This window comes from Ixodes scapularis, unplaced genomic scaffold (assembly GCF_016920785.2).
Source record: "Ixodes scapularis isolate PalLabHiFi unplaced genomic scaffold, ASM1692078v2 PGA_scaffold3__209_contigs__length_174095766, whole genome shotgun sequence".
NCBI lineage: Eukaryota > Metazoa > Arthropoda > Arachnida > Ixodida > Ixodidae > Ixodes > Ixodes scapularis.
The window spans coordinates 49,378,233-49,399,692 of record NW_024609868.1 but is presented as its reverse complement, the minus strand read 5'-3'; the positions used below and the strand labels follow the sequence as shown (position 1 = coordinate 49,399,692).

Below are 21,460 nucleotides of genomic sequence, written 5' to 3'. Positions count from 1 at the left end.
ATAGGTGTTGGTAGAAGACAGATTATATCCATGCGGGGTCCCAAAGCTTTTAGAAAGAACTGTTTAAAGCTAGCTAAGTTCCGGCGAAATTTCAATAGTCACTGATGTGCCTCGGAATTGGTTCAGCCTATTGGTTCAACACATAACATGACGCCGCCGTCTCAAACCGGAAGTTAGAGGTGGGGTGAGGAGGGTTTCTTGGAGGAGGAGGCAAGAGAAGGCGACACTTTCCCAGATACAGGGGCTTTAGTCTCAATAAGGAGGTAGCGCCATCTATCTATACGTGCGCCAAGCGCACCTAGCCACTGGACTCGGTCGTCTGCATCGCCATCCACCGTTGACCCTGGCCCCTTTTTTTTTACAGAAAGGGAGCTCCGTTTTGTAATCTTCCGAGATAAAACTGACCTGAGAAATACACCTTTGACAAAAGTTTAGATTTCTACGTGCATGAGTCGATTTTTACGGCCCAGTTTAGATCAAGCCTGTGTATTTCAAACGCCCTACATATAGTGTGATGACCATCAGGACTCCGAACACCTGCATAGTTCCCCCTCAGGAATGTCCCAATGCCAGCTGCACCGATGACCAGAAACAGAAAACCCGCAGCATCGACCCTTCACACTCGTCGAGGAGCTCCATTTAAACCATCATCTCCATTTTTTTTAAATTTTGCTGGACAGTACCATTTTATTATCATTAAACGCGGCGCCGCAGGCCATTAAGGTATGGGCGACTTGCCTTTCTGCGGCGCCGTGGCTCTCCTGAGCTCAAATAAATATCAATATCAATATTGATATCACAAAGGAAAACGCAAGATAATTTTAACGCAATTACTAAGACATAAAACCGGGTATGAAAAATGGAGATGCCGGTAATGACGATGTGCAATAAATGTTAGACAAAATTATCAGCTGGAGACAAAATCAGAACGGATCCGAAGCGTTTGATGAGCGTCGCAGCGCCGTTACTTCGCACGCTCTTACTTTTGCGCCGCTAGCAGCGGGTCTGCTGGAAACAGGCCGCCGAGGCCGGATCTGGGCCGCGGGCGGGGGTTTTGATACCCTTGCTCTAATGCCCGAGTCCCACTACAGCAACAAACAAAAACAACCGACACGGACAAGCCTCCAATATATGCAGCATGCTCGCAATGGTACCTTTGCGAGAGAGAGAGAGAAAACCTTTATTTTCGCTCCAAGTCCGGAGCTCCCTTTGCGAGGCGTTTAGTCTTTCGGTGCTCGTGAAGTAAGCACGAGCGATTGCAAGCCTGCCAAAGAAGACCTCGCGAGCATGACGCTCGTGTTTGAGCATTTATGCAAGCAGCCTGCCAAATCAAATTGCAAAAAAATCTGGTTTGAGGCTTGTCGCTTTCGTTTATTTCTAGTCGTCGCTCTAATGGGACTCGGGCATAAAAGACGCTATTTACTTGTGGCGACATCAAGGAGTTTTCGTAGACCGCGTTTCCCCCTCCGCTAAGCCCTCCCCAACGAAGAAGCCGCTACTGCGCCTGTGCGCCGATGGCCTTGGCTCTAAAGTTCTGGCTATCGTAGCGGTTTGCTGAGAGCGTTGCGGGACGGCGGAAACGATCTACGAAAGCTCCCAATCTACTCATAGGCGCATCCAGCGAACAACAGAGTGCGTCGTCTGCTCGCAGCGGCTATCGGAAAACGGCACCCCTAGAAAATAGCGTGATTAGTGTCGCTTAGAGAGCTATAGCGTTGACGTGACTTTGGCTTTGGCTGGTATGCTACTCTATATTTATAAATTTTTCTACAGGAAGAGAACTACGTGCTTTGCAATTTCAGCTCAGTGCACATTGGGCGAACGTTTCAGCTTTCTGTGGGCAGGCGCCGATTTTTCCGGCTCGCTTTACAACGGGAGGCCCGCTTGTTCCACCCTATATATTACGGAGTTTACGGAGTTTTTGTAGATCGTTTTTGCCATCCCGCAATGACTCTCCAGGTTCATGAGACGCCGAAGAGTTCTCGAAGATAGGAAACTGGCGCTGCAGGAGATGGAACTACTCAAGCTTCTCCTTGCCATCCTCACATTCTCAGCAACTACAGATTTCCTAAAAAGGTCTTAATTTTGGTACGTGGAGCGGGTTTCTGCTGAAGATTTCCAAAATTCCTAAAACTATGCTGTTCGAGATGAAACTAAGCTCTTTGCGGGAACAAACTACCAACCGTAGCGGACGTTAAGGATTGCAAAAACATATTAAATAGCAAAATAATTAGCTACATTTTTTAAATCTTTTTTAATGAGTGAAACTAAACATATGGTTTTATTGAGAAACTTGCCAAGCATCATTGAAAACCACTAAATTTTATTTTTTTAATATTACAAAACCAGCATTTTACGGCGTTCTGAAAAGAAAAAAAAAAACGCTTAGTTTGGACGTGTTTCTGTGTTTTGATTTCTTATCTGAGCTCATCTTTGCGCCCGCGGTCCTGCTCCCAGGTGGTTGTGGCTCGAAGCCACCGCCTCGCCTCCCTCGTAGGATGGAGGGAAGTATGATGTACGCGTGCTGCGCGTCTCGGTCCTTGCGCAGTAGGAATTTTGTATCTACGAAATAGTTTTTTTTATGCACCTGGAAGATAGCAATGTTATAGTGATCAGTGTAAGTTATAAAATTTAGTTTCCAGTGGAGTAGGCAAGTATAGTAATAAGAGACTTTATTTCCTTTACTTCTACTGTCTACCCTTTTTCTCTAATAAATGTTAAGGTATTTTTTTGGTTTTTTTTTTTAATCTAGGCAATATAAACGGTAACACTAGGCTCGAATTATTTTTTTTAACCTGTGATTATTGGGAGAATTGACGAACGTTTTATGTCCCTTCAAATGCGTAGTTTCTTCCCTGAACAGACGTTGCCTGCTTCAAGAAGCCGTCCTTGTAGCAGTGTACCGTCTCCATGTCCCATGCTTATGTGTTGCAATCGACAGATCCGTGGACTTACCGAATTTTCGACCTATGTTCTCATAAAGGTAGATATTCTCCTTGCATAGAATAAAAAAAAAGAACAGGTAAACAAAATATTTTAAAAAAGGCGCAGCGGAAAATAGTTGTATCCCCTCTCAGGCAGTGGCATTTATACATGAGCAAACAGGGGGATGAAGTGGGAAGAAACTGTGTGGTGGAGAACAGCGGCTTACCTCAACAGAAAAGTGTAAGTCGCATACCCACTCAAGTCTTGTTTTGCATCTACCTTCCATGATTTAGTAACAAACATTTAGGTAAAAAAATGACAAGGGTAATAATTATACATATATAGGGAGATTCAAAAGCAGCATCAAAACAATTTCAAACGCGAAAATTAGACATCTAATCTAAAATGTACTGTAAAGTTCCAAAATTCAGTAAAGCGAAATTCGATGAAATGGCGTCAAGCGATTCGATAAAACGATGTTCGATGAATTGGAGTTCGATGAAATGTCTACTTAGTCGATGAAACGGCGTTTAATAAAACGGCGGTCGATTAAATGTCTGGTAGCCACATCCAACATCAGCTGCCACCCGGCAACTTGAGATGTTGAAATGCGCCTTCTCACACTTCTGTGCGCGCAACTAGCACACATCTGTGGCGACCGCAGACGTCGTGGGAATATTCCCTATACTAGAAAGTTGACCTTCAACGTTCCTTTATTTCCTGATTACAAAGGATGGACCCTGTCTCATTGTCTTTTGACTATTTTATTCAACCATGCATTAGTGAAGACCGACCCCCAGATTGAGGTCGCATCGCTCTACACAACCACAAACACATCACTACATTGAAGGTCTAGCGGTTTTTTTTTTCTGTAACATATATATGAAAATGCATAGCCGAGCGCCAGTATTAGATATTCTGTTCATAAACCAGTGAGTGGTGAATTAAGACTTTCAGTACAACGTAAAAATGCATTGGTAATTGCCAGCAAAAACTACGTAAAGTAATCTAATTTTTATTCCGTATCAAGGCAGGATGCCAATACCCTGAATTATGAAAATTAGGGTTTATATTATTATGTGCGTGAAACCTTCCTGGAGGGGCCTTGGACTCGTTGAAGTAACCGGTTAATGTGGGTTTCCAGTTCTCAATAATCTAAAAAGTTAACGCATAGCAGGACATCGACGCATATTCGCATTTTAATCTAAAGGGTATTTGGGTGGCATCACATTTTACCTCTTAGGGTAGTGCCTCATATTAGCACTTTGCCCCGCGCTAATAGTTTTCATAATACATTTTTAGCTAAAAAAAAGGAAACGGCTATTGCCTGTTTGGGCTAACAGCCTCGAGCATTGCACACTCCAACTAGTGCATCCTTCTATAAATATACGTGCGAAAAATGTTTATTTTTATTACTTTAGTGGTTTCACACTACCTGATGACTGCTGGACGAGATGCCCGACTAAAAAGGTTTCTAACGTGCCTTTCATTAGCTGGGGTGGTACAGAAGCTCCTGCAGAAAAATCCGGTGCTTTTTGTTTTTGTTTCTTTTTATTGTGTTTTTTTAAACTGTGGAAAAATGAAGCGATCCGCGGATGATGGAAAAAACAAATCCGACTCACTCAAGAGAAGGTGGCCCGGCTTAGAAATGCTCAAAGCCCGGACTTGGGGAGGCCGGAGGCGAACATGACCTCTCGTCGCAGAGACAAGAGCGACTGATGCAGTCTATGCGACCTTCTGACCTCCACCCCCCTTCGATTTCTTTCTCCGTTTTTCCCTGAGTGGTGTGTATGCCTAACTGTGTATGTGCATGTGTGTTTGTGAGTGTGTGTTTCTATCGACCGGATGGTGAGGGTAATTAATATTGGAGCCGACATGAACATTTTTACGTTATTAACGACATATTATGAGTACGAAGATATAATAAAAAAAACTGCAAGAGAAAGTAACAACATTTTAATGGGATATAATTCTTGACAATTGTGTCAAAAATAAAATAAACAAACAAACAAACAAAAAGCTACTTCACCTAGATTTCGCAATATGGTATCTGACATCGTAACAAAAGAAGGCGGTAAATCCGCGCCGTGCCTATGCAGAGTGGCAGGACGCACTTCTTCCCGTCCGCACCCTATTCGAAGGTGCAGAGAACGCATGCGCACTCCGTGTTTGCATCCGATTGGCTGAGGAGCAAGGAAATAAATCTGCGCCGCGCATACGCAAAGCGGCAGTACGCTTTCGTGTCCAACCTACGAAGGAATCACTCCACTTCAAAGTATTTACTCAAAATTTGCGACGTCGTATTTACAGTGAGCTGCGTTGTGAGTCTTATGACAAATGCTACGCGCAATTCATAGATAACCAACAATAATGTTCTTTGTTACTACAACACGCAAAAACCGAGAGTGGGTTCGGGTGAATCCATAGACATCACACACGAAGAGGTCACGTTTGTGAAAGGGTGCGCAACCTTCTCGCTGGGGTCAAAAGATTAACTCACGATGCGGGTTATGGTATCAAGACTACATTTTTTTCCGTTTTCGTTATATGTGTTTTCATGATTGTCTTCAGATTTGCGTGTCTATGTGCTGTGATGGCAATGCGTGTGAGGGTGTGTGTGCCTGCCTGTGTTGTAACGCACATAAACACGTGTCTGTGTTTATGTGCGAGTGCGTTTGAGTGCGTGGGCGCATTTGGCCGCAAAGCGCGAACGATGAAAAGACCATCTGCATTTCCGCATCGCCGGCCTTTTGCCTGCTGCACAGGTGGTAATTTCACTGCACCCCCGCGCTTCCCGCGTCTTTCAAATCGCCCTGAAATCGACTGATCTGGGGTTTTTCGATGAGGCTCACTACGCTTCGAATTGGAACCATAGGATTGGTTTAGCGTATTAAGTAAGAAAGTAGTAAATATTAGGGAATTAGTTTTGTAACCAGTAGCTTTTTTTGCAAATCCTGACGACCGCCGCGGCTGGTGGTTTGTTCCCAAAATGCTTTTTTTTTTTCTTTTTTTTCTCAATTAGGCAAGTTTTAGGGATTCTTTATGTTAATGGCAGAAGTTAAAGAAAATTATTAGTCGAGGAGGAAGAATAATAATTTGGCCAAAAAATTAATTAGTAATCACGAGATAATTAGTGTAATAGGGTGATTTCAGATAAGATCGACCAAAGGGTGGCTGGTCGACATTTTTAAATCAACTGATGTTTTTATATGACATTGTCTAGTGTCTGGTATAAACGAATCCACACTTAGTTTTGACCAGAAAATAAATTTGGAGACAAGAAAAATCGTAAGGCAGGGAGAGGTGGACAGTTGCAATAACGCGCACTGATGGAGGGGGCAAGTTTGAAAGTGAATAATTAAAACAATAAAATTATGAGAATTTTAAAAGTTTTTACAAACAAACTATGGGTACAACTTGCTTGTAATATAAAGTAGTAATATTTATTAAAAATTTATTTAGTTTTCTAAAAATTGCCAAACATGCCTGCTCGAACGACAAATGGCAAACTTTGGAAATTTGTATCTCATGAAATAATTTAATCATTATTACATAACTTGCAGACATTATTTTACTAATATATGGCTATTATTGAAAAAATAAATAAGGTATCTGAGTGACACAATAGTTACAATATATTTAGGTAAACATGGGAAAAAATCAAACAAAGAAAAATTCCAATGCGAATAAAAAAAAACACCACCTTCGATTTTTTTTAAATTTGGGTACCCTGTTATACTCTATTTCGGCATTCATTTCTATTAAAAACATGTTGCATCATTGCACTGTGAAAGAAGAAACAACTCCCCAAAGTAGGGTCCTTTTTCAAAGCCTACACTTAGCAGTGTCTTATACAAGAAGTGACTCTGAGTTCCAGTTTCATGAAACTTGCACAAATCTTTTATATACACTTATTCAGATGAGGTCATTGATAAAAAGAGCGATCGGTCACACAGTAAAAGGGAGGAGAAACTATATACAGCATTTTACATAAGCGTACAAAGTGGTATCATATTAGAGACTAATGATTTGAGAAAAGATGATGCAGTGTGAAGTTGTACCTTCCGGTATATTTTACATCTAGAGTAAAATAAATAACTTTACTTCCACACACAAAAACAAAGATATAATAGTAAGATATTTAGGTTGGCTGTGTATTTACGATTACAAACAATTTCAGGTGACGGATGCCATAGGGCCTAACTGGAGCAGCTTCGATGCTCTCGGTGTATGAATGAATCGTGGCAAGCCGATATATTTTATCCTACTCGAGGATAACATTTTGGGATTTTTTTTATAGTGATCAGATAAAAATTATTAGTAACCACCAACAAAAACAGTAGGTTAAATACCCCGTGAAGAAAAATGTGATAAATAAGATGTCGCTGCATTCAAAATGAGCAGTCCTTGGGAAATCAAATTCGGCACTTTACGCTAAGGTTTTCCTCGCTGTACCCATTTATTAAAGTTGCTTCCAAGCAGATCCGACTGTCCGTGCTACATATACGTCACAGGTTCCTTCTGTTGATGACTTGCTGAGCCGCCACGCGTGCCAAGACTGAATGCCAGGGAAGGCGCGCACCGTCAGCCACTCTTCTTTTTTTTGTTCACGATACCGAACAACCACATTTTCGTCCAGATATACAAGATGCACGCCTTTCAGTTTCTTTGATAGAACGCTCACCATTGTCCTGGCCGTCTGAATTGCGCTTACTGAACGTTCTCTCAGGTTGTTCAGCGTGGCCTGGTGCTTCACGAGTCCGCCAACTCCGTCACATGCATTTTTCCCATGTCCAGATGCAGAAAATAACCACTGGGCTTGTGGGCAATCGTCCTTTGCAAATTGGTGAAGCTGGTAGCGATTCTTGAAATGACTGGCGGCGCCGTCACTTACGTACGTCACGTACGAGTATACCGCAACGTTGTCTTCAACCCACTCCTTCACTTTTTCTAGAGCCAAGCAAGCGTGAGCGGCGTCGTGACACAGGTCCTCACTGATGATGGCAAAGCTGTTTGTAGATTTTCTTGTTGTCACTACACATGTAAATATCGAAACTTGTTTTTTTTTCCAGTGATATGCTTGCACTTCGTCAGGAAGCACGATGGTCCAGTTTTCAGCAGTCAAAATGAAAGACAATGCTCCCGCGTTGCATGCACTGTTTTTCATCGTAGATCGCTTTACCTTGCGTTTGCCGGATATGGTTGTGAAGTACCCAACTTCCAACCGTCACTTGGATGACTTTTAGGAAAGTCTCAGGTTCCAAAGTTTTTTTCACAAGGTCGCCGGACTCCCATGTTGCAAGCACAATCTCTTCATCCTCCGGGATATCAAGTTCCTGGAGTGTAAGAAACTGGCCTTTTGGGCAGTGATCACAGTCTCCTTGAAGGCACAGTTCTGTTGCTGGGTCGCACAGAAATGCCGAGTTCATTTCACCAGTATTGAATGTTGAGCCTGTAACGTTCTCTAGAGCGGCAATACAAAGATAATAATTGGCGCAGCGCACACAAACGCACACTTCCTGGTGTGGAATACATTGGACCCATCTAGGGCGCAACGAATAAAATTTCGTTAGCCCAACGCCGGAATCGGGATGCTTGTCTTTGTATATACGGAAGGCCTCTCGTATTGAGCGTGTCATGAAGCGCTTTGGCACGAACGTTTTCTCTCCGTTGAGCATGACAGAGATGACGTCCTTCTGGTTGGGACTTTGGCGCGAACATTGTAGCTCGTCTTTCGTGAAATACTCTAGGGCAGCAGACAGGTTCTCAGGGCTCACCTTGCACCTCGTGTAAGGATCCGGCTCATACCACACGCCATGCTTTTCCTTGAGTTTTCGGGATTTACGGATGAGGTACATTGAGGCCTGTGGAATCATCTTTTGAACCTCATTCTTCGTCAGTGTTGACGGCAGGAGTGTAAGCAGTTGACAACGTTCCCGGAGAGAGGTGGCGGTTTCAAAGGCCTGCCGAAAGTTGTCCACCCACTCAGTGCATGTGGAGCATGTTGGTTCGGACGACCCCGATGGTGCGTCCCTGTCGTACGCAATACGTAGCCTTGAGCGTATATTCACGACAGCAACCTGCTCCAGTTCTGTCTGCTTTCTCTTGACATAGGCAGGCCTGTCCCGACTTCTTACGACGCTTGGTTGTCTCAGCGGCGACACATCTGTAGGTAGTATGCTGCGATTTAGATCTTCAATTGCTTCTTCAGCTGGCACAAATATATCAGGGCACTGCTCTGAGCTTCGCATCGAGATCTCCTTAGTGATGTGCATGAAGCAATGGTAGCACAGGTAGTCCGTCGCACTCACTTTGGTGGAACAGTCAGGCGGAAGAATTTGCTTCAACGAGTTTAGGTCCAACTCGCCAACACTTCGAAAATTCCGCTGCTTTGGTATAGTCTTTTTGTGTTTGCAAAAGTAATCTGCACAAAACACTCGTTCGGAGCTCCAGGACGTCTTCATAATGTATACATAAATAATAGAAATGAAACCCCAACTGAAGGCTTATAATTGCCAAGTGAAAGAACTACTGGGTGCACAAGTGACAAGTCCGAGGCTGAGGAGCTCACTCACTGCAAACGTACATTTGAAAAGAGAGGTCACAACTGAGGCTGTCGGCAAAGCTTGATCCACGTCAAAGGAAGAAAGAGGGAAAGTCTCCAGACAAAAAATTGTGGTCAGCGGCCTTCGGAAAAGACTTTCCGGAATCGCACTGTCGTCCCTCCACGCGCTGATATGAAAGCACCCGAGCTTCTACCACGTGGTTCATGACACAGCCTGAGCCATGTCGGCGACCGGTTCGCGAGGGGTTGGCGGTGGGGTTACGTTGATGGTCACTCGGATTAGCCCTTGCTGTACTGAGCTACCGCCTGCAGTGCCTTATCGCCGGCTGGTGTCAACAACGAGGACACACACACCCTGTCTACACCAAAACTACAAGCGTTCACCGCACACGCGTCGCCGCCGCTTTTAAGCTTTTGTGAAATTGCTTTCTTTTGCCGCGGAAAACCGCCTTATCTTAACTACGCGCCTGAAATCCTTCCAGGCGGGCGTACACAATATCAAGCGTTTCGAGAAATGCCTGTGGAGTAGAACTATGGGAAAATTCGGAGCCCGCGATGTCGATATCGTCGCCGTTGTGTTAGTACGCCGTCGCGTACTGCAGTCCCCCGTCGGGGGAGGGGGGGGGGGGGGTCTTACTACGATAACATGGCGACAGCGTTTACACTCTATGTATTTACGCGAGGCTCGAGTATCTGGGGATAATGCTGCCGGTTGGTGTGCCCCTTTGTGCCTGATATTATCGCCCGTGACGCCAGCGAGTGAGATGGCGACAGGCATGACTGCTCAGTAAACAGGCGTCGGCGGCCATGTTTTGCTGCTTGAAGCGAACCCCCTTGTCCTTGACAGCGAGCGGGGAAATGCGAAAAAAAGATTGTATCGGCCGTTTTGCCAGAACTAGCGACGAGTGTCGTCTGCGGTTTCCGGCAACTATTTTGCCATAATCGTGAGCTTAGCGAGGAAATGATTTTTGCTAGCCACAGAACACTACCACGCAGAAAGGGAATGCTTGAACATGTTTTTGTTCTGGATATATATCAGGGATATATATGAGAGAGAGAGAGAGAGAGATGAAGGTAGAGCGGAAGAGGGAATAGCATATAGTGTCGCAGGAGAATAAAGTAAACCAAGTTCCTAGTGGCCGATGGCTGCATGATCTTTTCTCGGATCACTAGTCCGTAATATGATACCTCTTTGTACACAGTAGTTTCTCCTTAATTTAAGTGTGTGAACGATTTCTTTAGTTGTCATTGGCCTCATCTGAATAAAAATATATAAAAGATGTGTGTTGGTTTCATGAAACTGGAACTCAGACTCAGTTCTTGTATAAAACACTGCTAAGTGTAGGCTTTGAAAAGGACCCTACTTTGGGGAGTTGTATCTTCTTTCTCAATAAAATGATACAACATGTTTCTAATGAAAATGAATGCCGAAATAGAGTATAACAGGTTACCTAAATTTAAAAAAAATCGAGGGTGGTGTTTTTTTTTATTCGCATCGGAATTTTTCTTTGTTTGATTTTTTTTTCCATGTTTGACTAAATATATCCTACCTATTGTATCACACAGATACCTTAGTTATTTATTAAATATTAGCTATATATTAGTAGAATAATATCTGCAAATTATATCATAATGATTACATTATTTCATGAGATACAGACCTCCAAATTTTGCCATTTGCCGTTCGAGCAGGCATGTTTGTCAATTTTTAGAAAAATAAATAAATTTTAAATAAATATGATTACTTTATATTACAAGCAAGCTATACCAATAGTTTGCGCCTAAGACGTATTAGAGTTCTCCTAATGTTATCGCTTTAGTTATTCACCCTCAAACGGGCCCCCTCCATCAGTGCGCGTTAATGCAACTGTCCACCACCTCATGCCTTACGATTTTTCCTGTCCCCAAGTATTTTTTCTAGTCAAAACTAAGTTTGGATTCGTTCATACCAGACACTAGACAATAACATATAAAAACATCAGTTGATTTGAAAATGTCGACTATCCATCCTTTGGTCGATCTTATCTGAAATCACCCAATAATTGATTTGTCTTTTTGCGAATTTCTGATGTCCGCGGTGGCTGCAGATTGTTTCCATAAATACTTTTTTTTTTCTTTAGCGACACAAGTCCAAGAACGTTTTTTTTTAATTATTCGCAGAAGTGCTCGGTATTGGTATAGGAGGCAATCATTTAAGCTAAAGAAAAACACGAACGTAAAAGGAAGGAGGCGTGTTTGTCCCATAAGTCAATTTTAAGGCCATATTCTGGAATTGTTTTTACTCTGCATCGAGGGTAGTGAGCTGGAAGTCTAAAAGTACTCCGTTCAACCTTAAGCGGAGACCAGAAGCTCGCCTTTAGCGCGAGTTTTCTGCCCTTGATAAAACAAGCGTGAACGCACAGGCACGCCCAACCAGAGCACTGGGAAGCCAGCGAGATCGCGAGGGGAGCTTCTGGTCTCAGCTGAAGGGTGAAGAGAGTAAGCGTTGGCACTTGGTGGGACGCTGTTTTTTGTTTTTGTTTTTTTTTTTTGCCGCTAGGTTATCAGCTTCTATCTCGGGTTTTACATCACTCTGGGTTTTAACCTTTGGGCAGAAAGAATGCGCTTTTGACAAAAAAGTTCATTTTAGGGCAATATTTTGGGAGGTCTTCCGCACTCTGGGTTGTGTTTTTCGAGATGTAACTCTAAAAGTAAGAAGAATAAGCTTTTGCACTCGGCGGGCCGTATTTTTACAGTTAAGTTACTATCCTCTAATCCGGGTTGGGTCGCAAAACATCACATGACCGTTGATGTCACTCCCCCCCCCCTCCCCCCCCCCCCCCCCTTCTAGCCCACCATAGCATATGGGTGATCAGCGACTCACCGCGAGCCGATAAGGGTCCCGTGGCCGCAGAAAAGGTGCGCTCAATCTGCTGCCTCCTCGGGCGTTTAGCTTTCTTCGTTTTCTGTTAGTTTCGGTATGGCGGAAACATACCAGCCTCACCTCCCCAGAGAATAGGGTCCAGCAAAATCCTGTTTCTGAATTTTAACTACTGCTGTGGCGTTCTTTGACGATAGGCAAGTAATTCCCAGTTTGGATATCCCGTCTGAAACGAACTTTTGACTACTTAATCTGTTAATACTAGGTTATTAATGTGCTAATTATCACTTTACACTCTCTACGTGACGTACGCCGTGGTTGTTAAACTAATCGCGAAGGAATTCGTCCCCTATTTTGAGGGTTCTTTTTTTTTTATTATTTGCTGTCTTAGAAAGAACACTCTGTATATACAGACTCAACTCTCCGACGTCGCGCCAGTGCGGTCGCGCTGCTGTTGGCACTGCGCATGCGAAGATGCCTCAGGCGAATCTGGTTTCTGCGCAGGCACAGTGCCCACACCTTGGTTGGGCAAACACGTGCTTGTTTGTAAACAGTGTGTTGGTCGATATTATATTCATAAGAAAGAGTTTGCAGGCGGTGTGTTTAATTTTTACGTATACATTATTGTATCCTATTTTTTTTTGCAATTAATTTAACTGGACCAACATTGCTATGAGAAACAAATAATAGCGCTCGTGTAAGGCATTATTGAAGGTGCTTTCTATGCACTGTGGATTGGCGGATAAAGGCTCATAGTGAAATGCTGGCTTTTCTGGACAAGCATGACGGTGGGTTATATTTAACCTTTAGCTGTTCTCCATCATGGTGGCCACCGCTCGGGCTGCTCTGCAACTGAGCTGGATAACAACACAAATGAAAGTTCAACTACAGCCATGCGCAACTGACAAAGCATAAAACTGTTTTATGAGAATTCTGCGATTATATACATTCAGTAAAACTTATAAGGAACACCGACGGTATTTGAATCCTAAGACTTCGACATAGACATCAAAATGCAGAAAAATTGTGGCGTATCTGGAGGATCACTTAAATCGTGTAAACTTCTCACTCGAAGAATTTTTGACGCTCACGTCATTTCACTTGTTCTAGTTTTCTAATTTTGCTTTAATTGAAAACTATATAGCTTAGCGTGCCTTGACCTATATCAGTGGCAGGTACTGTTTTCTACTTGTCCGGTATCTGGCCGACATACAAAACATAGCATAATGGTAATCGTTTATTTACAGTGCCACCCTACACGGTGCATCTAATAATAGCCACACCCAAGTACCGCGGTCGCCCATACCATTGCATAACATTCTGATGGAGCTCACGTACCACATATTATGGGATCGGTTGACGGTCTTGAAGCTGATGGCTGAGGCGCTGCTGTTGTCGCCGGAGATGCTTCCTTTTGTTTTGCCTGCGTGTCTGTACTGGCTCCGGTATTCTTCTGTGCTGGTGTTGCCTTAGAGCCTGGAGGCTCCTTCGGGGCTGGTAGTGGCTTCCCGGTCGATTTCTCCACGTTTGGAGAATCGCCGAAAGCCAGCGAAATAGAAAGTAAAAAGTACGCTAGCCTCCACTTGATCTCCATAACCGACGGCGATTGCTTGGTTTCTTAGGGGCCCTACAGTCAAGTGAACGAGTGGGCGACGTTTAAATAGACAGCTAAAGTGCATCCATGTGGCCTTTGACGTCCAGATGTTCACGAATTAGATTGGGCGCCCCTAAAATAATCATTTATAAAATGCACGAAGCGAAAACCAGCTGTTCGTATTTTAAAGGGATTGTCCGGTAAGAGTCTGTCTTAAAAAAAGAAAATTATATTATATTGGCATTGCTTTTAGAAATATCATACGCACAATATCTGAACTTTTAATCCTCTGCCGCACAAGCAATTCAACCTTAAACAGAGCTCAACTGCTCAGATCACACCTGCAAAACACACAGCGTTTTCCTTGGCAACAGCAGAAGCTATGACGTAACATCAGGCAAAGAGAGCCACCTCGGCTTTTGACTGCTGTCTCAGTAAAATAACGTCGCTCCAAAAAAGATAAGATTCGCGGTATTGAGGGAAGCTCAATTCTTCGACGATAATATTTGTGAGCACCATCAATCATGTCGATCAAAACCGGAAATAAGTCAAGGCCCGCGACTTTGAAATGGCGGATGTGACGCCACGACACGTCTTGTCAAGCACGCAAAATTTGGTGTGAAGTTTTGTATTGATGTTTATATTCAATTCACCGAATATTGGGGTGTTTTTTATTGAAATAAATATTACATATGACTATATCTAGGCCCTCTCTACGTGACCAGCGCAAGAACTTAGTAACTTCCGGATATCACCGAACAAGGCGACGATTCGACCGACGGCGCGCACGCACTGATACGACTCGCGAGTGACTTATCCCTTGGGAGTGGTCGAAGTTGGGACATGTCGGTGAAACTAGAGCGCTAATTTCACCCACGTGTCCCAACTTCACCACTTCTCCAGGGATAATACACTCACAAGTCGCATTATTGGTGCGTGCGTGCCGTCAATCGAATGTCCGGTGATATCCGTAAGTTACTAAGTGTTTGCGCTGGTCACGTAGGGATGGCCTAAATATAGTCATATGTGATATTTCTTTCATTATATAAGACGCCCAAATATTCGGTAAAATTCTTGACGAGTACCAACACGAAACTTTACGCCAAATTTTGCAAGTGTTAAGACTGGACGTGTCGTGACGTCACATCAGGCTTGTCAGAGTCCCGGGACTTGACTTATTCCCGGTTCTGATCAACATGGTTCATGATGCGTACAAAGATCATCGTTGAAGAATTGATCTTCCGTCAATACCGTAAATCTTGTCTTTCTTAGAACGAAGTTATTTTAATGCGACAGCAGTCAAAAGCTGAGGTGGCTCTCCTTGCCGGATGTTACATCAGCGCTTCCGCTGTTGCCCATAAAAACGCTCTGTGTTTTGCAGGTGCAATTTGAGCCATTGGGCTCAATTTAGAATTGAATTACTTGTGCGGCAGAGGATTCAAAGTTCGGATATTGCACGGATGAAAATTTTCAAAGCAATGACAATATATCTTAATTGTTCTCTGAAAGAAATTTTACCGGGCAACCCCTTCAAGATGTCTTTTGAAAAGGCGGTCAAGGGTTAGCATAAAGGTCCAAATTAAACAATTAAAGGCCAATCACACGTGTCGTAGCTCCGAGCAGATATTTCTGCCTCCGTCACTGTCGGCCATATTAAGACAGACAAAATAAAAAAAAATAAAGCACGTTTACAAATCTCTGTAATGCGCAACTAGAGCGCAGCCCTTGAGGAGAAGGAAGGGAGGGTATGCCCCTCCTCCTCCTCCGTACCCTCCCCTCGTCTTTTGTTCCTCTCCTCCTCCTCCTTCTCTTCAGTCCTTTTCTTCCTTTTCTCCTCATCTCCTCCTCCCGTTAAATTTCCCCGCTAAATTTTCCTCTGAATTTAGCGAAAAATTTCCCCGTTAAATTTAACGGGGAAATTGACGTCACGTGACCTCAACAGCAATTCAATTTCCCGCTAAATTCAGCGGGGCGGTTACGCCGACGCCGCTGAACGCGGAAAGGGGCGCCTAAAAGCTGCGCTCTAAAAGCGAAAAAGAAAAAAAAATTTTTTTTGGTTACTTACACATTATGCAAACGTTTTGGTATTTGGTATTTTTTATCATTATTGATTGTTGTGAGTTTGTATATAAAAAATTATGTTTAAGAACCCTATATTTTCTCACGGAACGTTTCTAAATTCGTTATTCATGGACAATACACTAAAAATGTTGTTTTTCATTAAGACACTTTCGAATGCAGACTCATCTACCAGAATTCATCGGGCACAAGCAGCGCTTGTTTAACCGTTGACTATACTCTCTTTTAAAGGGATACTACAACGAAATTTCTGCGCTTCTTTTTAGTCTATACGTCTCTACAAGATTATAGAAAATTAGCCCGTCACTCAAAATTCGTACAAAAGCAGCTTTGCTGTTAGTTACGGTGGCCCGATAGCTGGCGTGCTTCGTCCGCTTCGGTGGCTGGAGCGGTTAGGGCATCCTGTCGACGTCAGCCTCGCCGCAGCTTTCCTCGTCCCGATACAATCTACGTCACGATTTTACCGTATGTCACGTGCTCTCCCCTGGCTGCTCTCCTATCGTTTGCCAGAGTGGGCCGGTAAAAGCACTGGAGGCTACCAGACATGTACAAGTTACTAAAATAAGTATTTAGGTAAAGTTACTGAGTATTGGCCTAAAAAGAAATCTGAGCAGAGTAGAAATTATTCAAATGGAAAGTAATTGAGTAAATTACTATGTACCGTAAAAAACTAGCGAATAACTTTTGAACTGGCTTTTATAGTTTTTTGTGGTAACAAGAAAGTGCACAGGTTTTGACCCGTTAGCGAAATTCTGCTAGCCAAATATAAAGCAGGTTGTGTTTTAACAGAAATTCTTTAATGGCTGGTTCTGCTTTTGCGTGCGTAATTGTTTTGTACTTTTTTTAACGATGTATTGCAGATTTATCATTTCTACCTTGAGGTTTAGCACTGGATGAGCTTGATGTTGCAGAGTTTTTGCTTGTTTACTGTTGCCTAAAGTACATCTAAAAAGTACGTGAACTAAAGTACCAAATGAATGAGGGGTTATGTACTTCATGTAAACTACCGTAGTAAGCACACCGGGTGCAATGTATTTGAAGTAAAGTACTATAAATACAATGTACTTTAAAAGTAAAGTACAAGTACTCTTTAACACAATCTTTCATGATGCCTTTTTATCCCCTATACAGTGTCTTTTATATGCATTGCTTTAAGGGTAAACGGAAGTGCATCAGTTTTTGTTTTTGTTTTTTTTGGAAATGGCGGCAATATTGGATGAACTCGTGACAGAATAGTTGTTTTACTCTCCCTGACCAACTATTTATTTAACACAATAAACTTATAAGGCACTTATTTGTATCGGTCTTATAGCCGCCATTATTTCGCTCAGAAAAATGACCGCATGAGGTCTTCATATAACGATACGCCATTTTTTGTCTTCAAATTTGGGGAATGTACTTTGGAGTCGGAAGCTGCACTGGTCTAGGAAAGTATATATATAAAAAAGCTGTAGTAAGGTACACGTACAGGCTCAGACTGAGAGAATGTACTTCAAGTAAAGCACAAGTTTTCTAAACCTACTTAATGTCACACTTTAAGTACCATGTACTTAAAATACTTTCTAACACTGCTTGTTTATTATTATTTTTTAATGTCAAAACATTGGGGGAATTACTAAGGTTTCTCGAATCATCTTCAAATTTGGAAAGACTTGCATATTCCGAGTATTGGGAGAAAAGGCCAAGCCAAGTAGTTAGCTTTGCGTTGCCCTTTAGCACGCAATTCTTCAAGTATAGACCTTTGCGTTGCCCTTTAGCCTGCGTTTCCTCAAGTACAGCACAAACTACGGGAGCACCAGATGAACTTCAGGGCGGGCGCTGCATTTTTTTACCTCCTTTTAGGATGCAGTGTGTAATGGCAACATCTCCTGTAGTGGGCGAGAGTTCCTACGTTGGAGAGAAGCGGGGACAAACCTTTTCTTTAAATCTGTCGTCTCGTTGAGCTTCGGGGCACAAAGAAACGCGTGTCTTTGGCGCTGATCCCGCAGTTATTCGGTCTTACCTGCAACGATGTCTGTCCGCTTCCCGCGCTTTGTAGCAGGGTTGTTGCGGGGGGGGGGGGGGGGGGGGGGGGGCGTGAAAATTTGAGGGGGTTTCGGGCCCTCCAGTTTTTCCCCTCCACCCCCTCTTATTGCCTAAACCGCACGCTTAGCCCTATTTGCAAATATCGGCTTATCTTCCAAGGTCTATCTTGGTTTTTGCAGGAATGTTCGTTGATAAGCAAGCCTACCACTTAAATTTGAAAGCAATGTGTATTTTGGGAAGAATTTACTCGTAAAAAGTAATTAAAGTGAACTACTAATTACCGAATTAAAAATGTAATCGAAAGTTGCTTAACAACTCAGAAACGTAGTCAAATTACAGTAACTTGAGTAGAGTATTTAAACTACTTACAAGTCTCGATGCTACCGACCACGTTCACGAGCAGGCTGGACACCCGGAGGTAGCGAAACGCACCGAGGACGTGGACGGAGGGTGGGCCGGTCACATCGCTTCCGACTGTCCGACTCAACACGGCTTGCCACGGACGACGTTTTTCCCTTTCTTCAACGCCATCTCTCTCTCTCTCTTTCTCTCTGTCGTGTTCAAACTAAAATGACGGAGCGGTGAAATGTTCACGGACCACGGCGCCAGTTTGCACACCCTTTTACACTCAGTCCTTCCGCAGCTGACGCTATACGACTTGACGGTGCTAATCAACTTAGTGCCAAACGTTGACCGTCACGGCAGTCGTCGTCTTTGTAGGTTTTGCTTCCACTGCAGCAAACCCAATCACGCGCTACAAAAAAAAAAATAAAATAAAGGAAAGCTTAGGACCATGGCACATCCACTGTCCGTGATTGGTTTAGCGCGTGGTAGCCAACGCACAAATACGACGAGAGCCGTGATTGGCGTTGCTTGATTGATCAAGGACTCATCTGGCGGACAGTAGAGTCATAAAGAGGCAGCGTTTAAAATGAAACACGACATCACTTCAGTTCGTGACGTCGCGCGTAGCCACGTGGAAATTAAGCCGGCCCGAAGCAACCTGGGTAACTTGGTGTGACCTGATGCAATCGTCTTAAACATGCCGGGGCTTTGTTGCTCATTATTTTGTTGTTGTTGTTGTTGTTTTTTGCAAAAAACATTTGTTTTAAGCAATGAAGTTTAACAACAAATAGTCCCGATGACTCGAAAAAGCGGCTACATTATGTGTAATTTTATCATCTGAGAAATTTTTCGAATATTGCTTGCCTCATAGAAAAATGCGGTAAAACTGCGGTAAACCTACCACGAGATGAAGTAAATGATCACTCGACCGATTATTTGCAGGCGTCTACCTTAGATGAGCATATAAATAAATAAATATATATATATATATATATATATATATATATATATATATATATATATATATATATATATAAACAGGGTGTTTCAGAGAACGCAGGCCAAATCGCCCCTGCGAAAACTACTCATCGCAACAAAAAAAATGCTTCTGGCGTTTTGGTTCTAGGACATTTAGGAAAATTATTAAAGTCCGGGATAATTAAGTTGTTAATTATTTTTAGTAATAATCTTTTTTTAATAGTGTGATTAAGGGCATGGTTTAAATTAGAAAATTGTTCAGCATCATCGAAAAACACTAAGTCAACAAATTGCAGAACGATAGAAGGCACGCGAAGCATTTTACGGTTTTCTGAAAAACCGCACAAAATCGACGGGTTTTTAAGTTTCGGTTTGCTATCAGAGCGCATCTAAGCCCTGGCGGCACCGCGCCCCGTGGAGAGATAGTGCATGCCAGCGTCTGCTGCGTCGCGCGATGACGGCGCAGAATAGGTTGGTTGCACTATCTCTCCAAAGGGGCGCGGTGCCGCCAGGGCTGAGATGCGCTCTGATAGCAAACCGAAACTTAAAAACCCGTCGATTTTGTGCGGTTTTTCAGAAAGCCGTAAAATGCTTCGCGTGCCTTCTATCGTTCTGCAATTTGTTGACTTAGTGTTTTTCGATGATGCCGAGCAATTTTCTAATTTAAACCAAGCCTTTAAACACAATATTAAAAAGTTAATTATGCAAAAATAATTAACAACGTAATTATACCGGACTTTAATAATTTTCCTAAATGGGCCCCTGGCCCAGGACCAAAACGCCACAAGCCTTTTTTCGTTGCGACAAGTAGTTTTCGCAGGAGCGATTTGGCCTGCGTTTTCTGAAACACCCTGTTTATATTTGTGTGTGTGTGTGTGTGTGTGTGTGTTTGTGTGTGTGTGTGTGTGTGTGTGTGTGTGTGTGTGTGTGTGTGCAAGCTGAATAGAAGAGATCCTAAAAATATGTAAGACCCCATAAAACAAACAAAAATATAATTTCGCTTGGGTCAGATTTTTAACTTAAACTGTCAACGCACATGTCAGAACTTGTGTAAACCGTACTCAAAACATTTTCATATTTGCAAAAAGAAGGGTCTATCAGGCGAGGACTGTTTGTCAACAGATTTGCTGATCGGTCTGAATATTGATTCAGGCCTAGTTCGAACGAATCAGGCCCTACGAGAGTCAATATTTGTTACTGTTTTATAATTCGAGGTTGATTCGAAATCACCATCTGATTACGGTATATCTGTTACATTTTATCAAATAAATTAAATCTTAATTTACCTACGAGCGAATTCTAACTAACAAACCAGCTTTTCGGTTACGTGTTCGGCCAGGCTTTGCAATACAGAGTTAATTCCAGTGTCCCCAGGCCACTAACTGCAATTCAAAATGTTAGCGTAAACGTAACTGCTAGCATATAACTTACAAAAAAATTAGTGAGTGTAGAATAAAATGCTAACACGAAATCGTTTAGTATTTTAGTATCGAACCAACGCATATCGCTGGCAGCAAGAATGAAACTTGTTGATTTTGTTTGTCATGAGGAAATACTCTTACACAATCGAAATAAGAATTAAAGAAAATATATTATTTAATATTTGTTAAGGCTCATTACGCCATTTTGCTCCACGTCAAAGGAAAAGCGAGCATCCGACCAAAACGTTTTGAGGTCTCACATCCTTCGACAAATTTTCTCTTTGCTTATATTATAAGACAGCTCAGATTGCGTCCCTCCCTTCATCGGTGTTGCATCATGCAGTTAAAGACCTGCGTCTAGACAATCATACTTACTTCCTCACAACACATTTGCATGCGCACGCAAGCAATTAAAGTTAGGTTAAAAACCAAGATATTCGGGTTTCCCGGCTGGTCCTTTCAAGTCAGGAAGACATTGAGAGTGTCCCACTACGATCTCTTTCAAGTGAACGTCCCTGCAAATGAAACCAGTTGCAATGGGTAAGCCAGATACATACTCCGTGTCACTTTAAGTCCGACCGCGGCCGAAGCTATGCGGAGAGCAAGTCGTCTGCTTCTTGCGCAGGAGTTGCGGTGACGTCAGAACGGCGCCGAGCTCTGATTGGTTC

General features: G+C 42.9%; 1 protein-coding gene across 1 annotated transcript in view; it reads right to left on the bottom strand.

Annotated features, from left to right (window-relative positions):
* The window catches only part of LOC115317377, a 35,658-nt gene extending 21,714 nt beyond the window's left edge, over positions 1-13,944 (bottom strand). Inside the window, exon 1 of the mRNA XM_029976994.2 lies at positions 13,689-13,944. Coding sequence (XP_029832854.2) covers positions 13,689-13,944 — 256 coding nt within the window. The remainder of the gene's footprint in view (positions 1-13,688) is intronic.
* Between the last annotated feature and the right edge of the window lie 7,516 nt (positions 13,945-21,460).